At 36.5% G+C, this 10,390-nt stretch overlaps 1 protein-coding gene across 2 annotated transcripts in view; it reads right to left on the minus strand.

The window, feature by feature from the left end:
- Positions 1-503: 503 nt before the first annotated feature.
- Positions 504-10,390, minus strand: part of LOC106879762 (malignant fibrous histiocytoma-amplified sequence 1 homolog) — a 48,346-nt gene continuing 38,459 nt past the window's right edge. For both annotated transcript variants that reach the window (XM_052971262.1, XM_014929446.2), the window contains 2 exons: positions 9,670-9,958; positions 504-5,024 (listed from right to left, as the gene is read on the minus strand). In XM_052971262.1, coding sequence (XP_052827222.1) covers positions 9,675-9,958 — 284 coding nt within the window. In that variant the 3' untranslated portion in view covers positions 504-5,024; positions 9,670-9,674. The remainder of the gene's footprint in view (positions 5,025-9,669; positions 9,959-10,390) is intronic.

The raw sequence follows: 10,390 nt of genomic DNA on the forward strand, positions 1-10,390 counted from the left end.
TATATATATATATATATATACGACGGACTTCTTTCAGTTTCCGTCTACCAAATCCACTCACAAAGCTTTGGTTGGCCCGAGGCTATAGAAGAAGACACTTGCCCAAGATGCCACGCAGTGGGACTGAACCCGGAACCATGTGGTTGGTAAGCAAGCTACTTACCACACAGCCACTCCTGTGCCTTACATACATACATACATACATACATACATACATACATACATACATACATATATTAACATACATATTCCAACCCATGCCAGCATGAAACATGGACATTAAATGATGGTTACACACGTGAGTGTGTGCGTGCGTGTGTGGATTTTATATGTTTGTGTGTGTGTGTGCGCGCACATGCACGTGCGTGTCTACATCTAAATGTGTCACATGTGTAAAATTTCAGCAATCATACAATTTACTCCATCTACATGGGATGGGTTATTTCTACAAATAAATATTTAAGTGTGTGGTGTGTGTGTGTGTGTGTGTGTGTGTGTGTGTGTGTGTGTGTGTGTGTGTGTGTGTGTGTGTGTGTGTGTGTGTGTGTGTGTGTGTGTGTGTGCGTATACTTATATGAATATGAGCAAATGTTTTATGCATCATGCACATAGCTGTCACAACTATGAAGAATCAAGGGGGGGCCAAAGAGAATAAAAATAAGATATTACAATATCAGACTGGAATGAGTTATGCTAACTAGCTCTAATTCACCATTTTCCCTATTCTAAGTTCAAATCCAATCAGAATCAACTTTGTTTATTTATCTATTTATTCATTACCTCCCACACTTCATAGAATACCAATGACGCAGTGGAAAATTGAAAAACAAAAGTTGATCTAATTAATGTCTGATGAAAGGAAGTCATTATCCTAAAGTCATCATCATCACCATCCCCAACTTTATTATCATAGTTATTTTAAGTAATTTGATTTGTATTGTTTCCTTAATGAATCCAAGAGAGCAACAGATAACAAACGTTGTTGACAATGCATACATAACCCTATTTTCTTTCAGCTAAAAATCATTTCCCTCCTCAATCCCCTTTAAGCCAAGCCTCAAAAATCCTTATGGCTGGTACTTAATTCTTGTGTAGAAGACTAACTTAATCCAGGAGTCTGTGTATGTGTGTAGTGTGTGTGTGTGTGTGTGTGTGTTTCATATTGACATAATATGCCATACTTATAGAGATAAAGCCCAATGAAAAGTCAGTGATTTTTTTTTCCTATGACCTTCAGAGGACATGATAACTTTTAAGACCTTACTTAACAATATTTATGCATGTATGTGTACGTATATGTTTGTGTGTCCTTGTCCTGACATTGTACAATAGTTGTAAACCAATGTCACTATCACACAAGTGGTATCCTTTTGTTTCCAATCTTCTGTGAAAACATGTCTGGCCATAGGGAAGTATTACCTTTTCTTGGAAAGAGGTAATGGCTGATGATAGGACAGTCAATTGGCCACAGAAAATCTGTGTCAATGAATTGTGCCTAACCCACACGAGCACGAGAAGGTGGTATTAAAACAATGATGATGATGATTGATACATGCATACATACATACATACATACATACATACATAATTATATATTATATTATATTATATATATATGTATATATACACTAAGTAAGAGATGAAGAGACACTTAGGTAGGTTGTTGGGCAGGCACATGTTATTGCCAGGGCTCAAACATACTGGGTATTGCACGTTAAGGGAACAAATAAAGATACAAGGGAAATAATTTACAAAGAGGACTGAAATGTTTAATAGTGATTTAAGGAGAATGCTGAAATGGCGCCGTGTTTGTTTGTTACATCTTCTAAGAGGGTCAGTAGGGATATTTTGTAATGGGCATAAGAACGATGAGAGAGTGAGAAAAGGAGGGAGAGAGAGAGAGAGAGAGAGAGAGAGGGAGGGAGAGACGAGATTCATATACAGACAGACATATAAAGTGGCAAAGAAAGTAAAGGAAGAATTAAACAGAGAGAAAGATTTCTTATTGATTAAAACAGTAGAAACCAAAGGAAATGATTTACAGATAAAAAGAGAGAGAGTAAGAAGTAATACACTATGCATACATACAGAAAATGGAAAACCCTGTTAACAAGCCTACCCCACTCAGGCAAAGCATACAGGCTATGGAGTGAAATGCTTGTGATCCTGAGATACCTTTAGATAATATGGAAAGATTTTCAACATCATGACAGATTAGAAAGCTTGCAAAACCTCTGAGTTGCTCCTGCAGTTTCTGTGAGGAGCAAAGCATCTCTGAAATTTATTTCACTTTTGTTTCACACAAATTAAATCATCATCATCCTCGTCATTTTTTTTTTTTTTTTTTTTTTACTGATAGTTACCCATAATCAGTACTAAATCAACTTTTGTTTGCAATAAATTTCAAGGTTTCCTCTCAGAACAGAGGCAAAATAAAAATGAAGAGAAAGAAAGAACCCTCAAAAGTTCCAGCAGTAATTTCAGGAGAAAAACGTTTCCCTTTACACTGAACTTCATGGTTCTCCTAAATGATTTTCACACAAATTTATCCAAAGTATTATCATTATAAACATTTTTATGGGTAGTATCACTATTACTTTCATTCAAATCTTTCTACTAGAGCCTTGTTCTTTTTCAAGATTCAATAGTTTTTTAATCAGCAAGGGACAGATAAAAAATATGAGTAGGAGATAGAGTAGGGTGAGGAAATAATTCAATTTTAAAATGCAAAAATAAATGGTTTAATGATAGGAGACACATGTATTCAAGGAGAGCAACTGACAGAGAAACAGAGAAAATGATACAAGAAATATTAAACACACATATGTATAGGAATAAAAAAGAATGAGATATCATTAGCCATTTACACAGATTTACACACATACACACAGATTTTTGCGTATATAGAGCAGCTTCACTTTGGAGGTAAAGCATGGCTGGTCAACTTGAAGATATCACATTCCAAAGCATATAATATTAACAGAACAGGGAAGGGGGGGGAGGAAAAATTAACATACACAAATCATAATATTCATTTCTAATATAGGTACAAGGCCACAAATTTATAGGAGAAGGAACAGTCATTTATATTGATACACCATTCCTTGCCAAGTACTTAACTGGAACCTTATTTTATCATTCAAAGAAGGTTCAAAGGCAAAGTCAACTTCGGTGGGATGTGAAATCAAATCATAAAAAGGAACATGCCTCTGTACAGCTAAAACAGAGTCCAACACTGTACCAAATCTGCCAACTCACAGCCCTTGACAACTGCTGAGGATACAGAGAATGAGGAAACACTATTTTCTGAGAGAAACAGCAAACAGCACACACACAAAAAAAGCAACAAAAACAATGATCTTAATTTTGATTTTTTACATTGGTTCATAAGAAGACAGGAGGTAAGTTTGTGTGGCATTCATGCCCTTCTCAAGGTTAGTAGCATTATAAGCAGGTTATATAATATCTAAAATATAATGTCTAATAAATTAAAACTGAAAAACAACTGGTTTTAATATATATATGCTGATATATACATATGCATTTGTGAATGCATACACATACATACATATGTAGTATATATATATATGTATACATGTAGTATGTGCATATATAAACTATATAGATACATATATATGTGTGTGTATGTATAATGACACAACACTCATACAAATGTACAGATATGCATAATGCTTCTAATTACTCTTTTGGGCCACTCCTAGATCATCTTCATATGTAAATGATCAGGTGACCTAACACCATTGCATTACTAGAGCATATTTTAATAATCACATAAACACATAACAGAATCTGTACCTCACCCACCTCCTATACATGCTTGTACACACACACACACATGCAGGTTTTTATACAGCTGACAGTGTTTGATTTGTTATACCCCACCCCACCTCACCTCATAAATCTTAAAAGAACATTGACCTTAAATTGACTGCTAACATAGGCAGAAGGCTTTCATCAATGGAGAAGAATAAAATGAGATTGTGCTATAATATTCATGCTCTTCATGCGAGAATCATTATTGATACATATGAAGAAAGGAATTGGTTAGAATCAGAAAATGAAATAGAGTGGCATACTTGCCTTGCATGGAGAGTGACTCTGTTCTTTGGTGATTGACAGAAATATAGTCATAACATTTAAGTTCTACAATTGGCAGAACAAGGCTAGAAATTAAAGAGGCAGGGGCATAATGATTTCAATTCACACACATACACACACCATTACTTAACTAGAACTTTGTTTCATGAAGCCTGGAAGGATAAAAAATGAAGTTGACCACGGCAGGATTTGAACTCAAAATATAAAGGGATGTAACTAACTATGACAAGGCATTTAGTCCATTGCTCTACCGACTCTGGCAGTCCATTCTCCTTGAATTAAGGTCATACTATCAAAAGGAAGCAAAACAATACAATATTGATCTTCAGGTTTATGTTCTTATATACAAGCACAAAAAGTGCACTGAGGAAAAGAATAAAAGAAAAACAGGGAAAAGAAACAAAATGTTTAAAAAAAATTGTTCCATCCCAAAAAGGAAAAACACATAACCAACCCTCGAATCCAATTTGGATTCCTCAAACCCAGAAAATGACAAAGATCATAGGAAAAAGTAAATAAATAAAATTTTGTAAAAAATAAATCTCTAGCAAAATGTTTTTCAGGTTTTTTTTTTGATGGAAAAAACCAAAATTTTGCTTGTCTTCCACAGCTGCATATATAACCTGAATTCATTGTGATTATGTGCTCACTATGTATGGCAGAGTAAGAGCGTGTGTGTGTGTGTGTGTGTGTGTGTGTGTGTGTGTGTATGTGTGTGTGTGTATGTGTGTGTGTGTGTATAAACATGTATGTAATAAATCACAAGTATTGTCAGTCATCACCTTCCCTTTCCCTCTCTTGCTTTCCCTCTCTCTTCATTTCTCTCTCTCTCTCTCTTCTGTCTACTTCTCAATGATGGCCAAAAAACCACCAAATCAACTTGGTTAACTTCTCTACAGTTGGTCCTGCAAAGAAAGAAAAAAGTACAAAAGCAATAATAAATGTATGATTTACACAAAGCCAGCAATTTTGAAGGAAAGTGGTAGTTAAAACCATTGACCTCAGTACATGACTGGTACTTAATTTTATCGAATCCACCCCACTCCCAGAGAGATGAAAGGCATGAATTGATTTTAATAGTACTTGAACTCAGAACCTAAGAAGCTGAAACAAATATTACATGTTGGTGTTTCCAGCCTGAAGAGCTTGTCTTGAAAAAGCAATGCTCCACCCCACCCACACCTCACCTCCATAGTACTGCCATACCAAGGACTTCTGGAAGTTGTCTAGGTCTTTGACCTGAAAGTACCCCAAAAGAGACCACTCAGGCTGTTCCTATCAATGTCCAAAATCAGTCCCAGGCCATCACCTCGCATACTCTCAACTAACTTCCAACAGAAATCTTGAGTTATTTTCCCTGCTAACCAGCTTTGTCCAGCTGGTACAATGCTATGAGCACCTAGCAACAGTAGTAGTAGTAGTAGTAGTAGTAGTAGTAGTAGTAGTAGTAGTAGTAGTAGTAGTAGTAATTTCATTTTATTGACCTCAAAGGTCCAATATGTTGCAAAAATACAAAAGCAAAATACAAAGGAAAACAGTAAACAAAATTCAGTGTAGATTTGCAGAAAGTAAAAGAATGAGATCAACAATAATAAAGAAATGCTATCTATCATGTTTTTATTGTTATTGTGTATGAATAATAAGAATATGCTTCCCAACCACATGGTTCTTGGTTCAATCCCACTGCACAGCACATTGGGCAAGTGTCTTCTATGATAGCCTCAGGCCAACCAAAGCCTTGTGAGTGGATTAGGTAGACAGAAACTGAAAGAAGCTCATCGTGTATATATAAATGTGTGTGCGTGTGTCTTTTGTGTCTGTGTTTGTCCACCACCATATGACAACTGGTGTGCTTACATTCCTGTAACTTAGAGGTTCAGCAAAAAGAGGCCAATTGAATAAATACCAGGTTTTAAAAAAAATTAAGTACTCAGGTTTGATTTATACAATTAAAATTCTTCCAGGCAGTGCCACAGCATGGCTACAGTCTAATGACTTAAACAAGTAAAAGATAAACGATTAAAGAAATGGTAAGTAGCCACACAGGGCAGTTTGGGAAGAAGGATACAGTGTCCTGACAGTTAACAACTGACACAGGTAGTTTAGCCCATGCTTCAACAATCCTGAGCATGAAAAATGTTACTAAAGGTAATGGGGGCTGCACTGTATTTTCACTTTATAAGCATAAAAATAATTGATGAGCAGCTGAAAAAGGTCAGTCTTAGTGATGCTAATACACCTTCAAAAAATGGAGTTCATCCAACCACAAAGCTAGGTGGAGAGCAGTACCTACCCTATTACTCTCGTCTCCCTCTTCAAATGGTAGTTCAACAAGGTGATGAATGCTTGGCCTGAGAGGAAACATTCTGTCTTCAAGCCTTTTAACTATCTCCTCGCGAAATTTTGTCACAAACTTCAGACAGAGGGTAGTGGCTCAATGTTCATGACTCGGCTGATAGATAGATCTGTCCCATATGTGCTAACAGCTCTTTGATATAAATTCACTGGCCAACAATACACAGGCAATGAACAAATGTGTTGTCAGCCAGCACACAACACAGGTAAATTCAATTTTTAGCAGCTCCAACACAGCCATGCCTTGAGAGTTTGTCCTAAACAGTTTGTCCTAAACAGTTTGTCCTAAACAGTTTGTCCTAAACAGTCTTGCAGCACTGCCAGGCCAAGCACTTTCAGAAATTGTCTTTAATCCTTCACATGAATATTCTCCAGTGGTGACATATCTAACCCTCTTAGACTAAGCTTCTGTGTCTAACTTTACCTACCACCTGGGCTCCTGAGCAAAAAGAACATAAATAGCTGCATATACAGCTCAAGAGTAACAACTGCAGGCAAACTAATGGCCAGAATCATAAAAAATTCAGAATAATAATAATAATAAACCTATCTCTCAACTACTGTATTTGTTCACCCAAATCACTACTTTTCTCATCTTTTTCACAAGTTTGTCCAAATCATGCTCATTGTCTGCATAATTGTAAACTCTTCATCTGAAGAATAGATATCATCAATAATTTCCTCAACTGCAAAGAGTCTAGGCCTAGCTCATTTACCAGATGAAGTGCTGGGTTTGTTATATGCTCATTTCATTGCAGAAATTTTTTTTTTTTCTTTTTCTCGATTAAAAACAAAAGAAAACCACAGCTATGGAGGACACCATTAACAATGAGTCATAAACATACTTGACTCATCGTGTATATATAAATGTGTGTGCGTGTGTCTTTTGTGTCTGTGTTTGTCCACCACCATACTCAACAACACTCATAATGACTTCCTGGTTACTGACAGTCATCACCTCTACTAACCTGTACAATGTGAAAGTTGATTTTCCACCAACCACTGTAAGCAGCTGGCAATATTTCAGAGCTCTAGATTGTTTCAATGTGCACCTGACCCAGAACAGCAGTTTGGTGAAAGAGATGAGCTATAGAAAGATGTGCTACACAAACAGCAACCACACCGATTAATTACTGTTGTTATCATCCAGAAATCTCAAAAAGATGTGTTAACCTCTATACATGGCTTGTGCATCATTAGACACAGCATATTGAGACCTTGTGTAGTGAATCCTGTCAGATATAAACCTCCTGACCAGCACAGACATGGCTGGGTGGTTAAAACGCTCACTTCGCAACAGCTTGACTTTGTCTTCAACCACACTGTGTCACAGGTTAGACTTCTAAAGTAATCTCAAGTTATCCAATGCTTTGTGAGTGGCATCTGGCAGGTTGTAAGTGTGTGGAAGTCGAACGTGTGTGCACGTGCAAGCGCCTGTGCGTGTGCGCGCGCGCTTAGCGGTGTAAACTGGTATTTTATAAAAAAAAAAATAAACTAGACCTAGCCATTCAATAAATACAGATCTATAAAACAAGACGAGACTGAAATCGGTATTGAGACCGATACGATCGATTACATTACTTTTAAAGGTAGTGACCTAGCATGACCTCAGTGCAATGACTAAAATCAAGAAAAAAATGTTTTTTAAACCTCTCAGATTAAAGGTTGGATAACCAGTGAATGGAATAGCATTTGTGTAAAACATATTCACTAAGGTATGATCATTTATAGAACTATCGATCGATCCAACGGTGATTGCGAGAAAAGTTTACGAAAAACCATAGAATTCGTAAATTATCAAGGGAAGGAAGCTATGATAAGGGAAGTAACTCTGCTAAAATATAGCCGTCACATTTTTATAATGAAAGCGTTATTTTTGCTTAGATTCAGTTCAGCTGTGATAAAGTAGACAAGTGATCAAAGGCATTCAAGTTATGGTTCTCCTCTCTTCCCAAACATAATTAATACCTTTGGGTTTACATTATTGAATGTCTCCTTCCTTCTTCAAAATGGTAAAGTGCGATTTGACTGCTAGTCAATAGAACCTGACTCAATTATGGGAAGTGTTTTTAAAACTGGTGCTTATTTCTGATATAAAACAAGACGAGACTGAAATCGGTATTGAGACCGATACGACCGATTACATCACTTTTAAAGCTAGTGACCTAGCATGACCTCAGTGCAATGACTAAAATCAAGGGAAAACATTTTTTTAAACCTCTCAGATTCACGGTTGGATAACAAATGAATGGAATAGCATTTGTATAAAACATCATCACTAAGGTATGATAATTTATAGAACTATCGATACCAATCACTAATCTATTACAACTTGCAACTTTCTCCAGAAAGGCCAAGTAGTTATTCTGATGTTAATTACATAAAAAAGAATTAGATACTTCACAGAAAAAATGCTTATGTTCAAGGTTATCTAAAAGCTATATTGCGACAGATTCTAGTATTGATAAATAATAATATTTTATAAGCTTAAAGCTTATAAGCGATCACCATGTATTCACTAACACAAAAACATAAAGATGTGGGTTGAAGTCCCGCACATACAGAAAACCCATTTTTTCCACTGAGGGCTTATATGCCCCAATATTAAACTATTTTCTTTAGTCAATACACGGTGATTGCTTATTGGCTTTGAGCTTATAAAATATTATTATTAATATTTACATAATTGTAAGGCGGTGAGCTGCCAGAAACGTTAGCACGCCGGGCAAAATGCTTAGTGGTATTTCGTCTGTCTTAATGTTCTGAGCTCAAATTCCGCCGAGGTCGACTTTGCCTTTCATCCTTTTGGGATTGATAAATTAAGTACTAGTTGTGTACTGGGTCGATCTAATTGACTGACCCCTGCCTCCTCCAAAATTTCGAGCCTTGTGCCTAGAGTAGAAATGAATATTTATAGAATTGTAAAACTCAGCACTGTTTATCAAATCATTACAGAAAACACACTTGCTTTTTGATAAAAACAACTCTAATATTGGTATTTCTTCAAATGTGCCTATGGTAATCAATGTCTTTACAAGAGTGTTTATACATCATTCCAGTTGTACCAACTGTTATTGTTGCTGTATTATCAGGAAAAAAGTATATACACACATATGCATGCATATGTGAATGTGCATACTTTTTTTCTTTTTTTTTGTTCATATACGAAAATCCAAGATCTAATTAGTGACTCACCTGGATTAACTGTCCTCAATGGCATATTTATTCTTTAGCTCTGCCACTATCGCATTCAGCTCACTGATTCGCAGGGCGTCTAGTAGTTCTGCAATTCTATTGGAATTATCCCTGTTGTTATCCCTCCACAGAACTAAGAGGGTAAAAATTTGCTTGAAAGAGTCAGAAGGATGGTCAAGTTGGATTCTTTCAATGTCAGCTTGTTGTAAGCCCAACTGGAGACCAACTGCAAACCAATCTTTGCCAAGTTTGGCAGCCAAATACCTTAAACCCAGATCACTCAGCAGGCCTGGAAAATATGAAGAAAAGAATTTTTATTTTTAAATAAAATAAAAACAAACTTATAATCATTTCTCTTTTACACTTTTACTTGTTTCAGTCATTTGACTGCGGCCATGCTGGAGCACCGCCTTTTAGTCGAGCAAATCGACCCCAGGACTTATTCTTTGGAAGCCTAGTACTTATTCTATCGGTCTGTTTTGCCGAACCGCTAGGTTACGGGGACGTAAACACACCAGCATCGGTTGTCAAGCGATGGTGGGGGGACAAACACAGACACACAAACACATATACATATATATATATATATATATATATACGACAGGCTTCTTTCAGTTTCCGTCTACCAAATCCACTCACAAGGCTTTGGTCGGCCCGAGGCTATAGTAGAAGACACTTGCCCAAGGTGCCACGCAGTGGGACTGAACCCAGAGCCATGTGG

This window comes from Octopus bimaculoides, chromosome 10, assembly GCF_001194135.2.
Source record: "Octopus bimaculoides isolate UCB-OBI-ISO-001 chromosome 10, ASM119413v2, whole genome shotgun sequence".
Classification (NCBI taxonomy): Eukaryota; Metazoa; Mollusca; class Cephalopoda; order Octopoda; family Octopodidae; genus Octopus; species Octopus bimaculoides.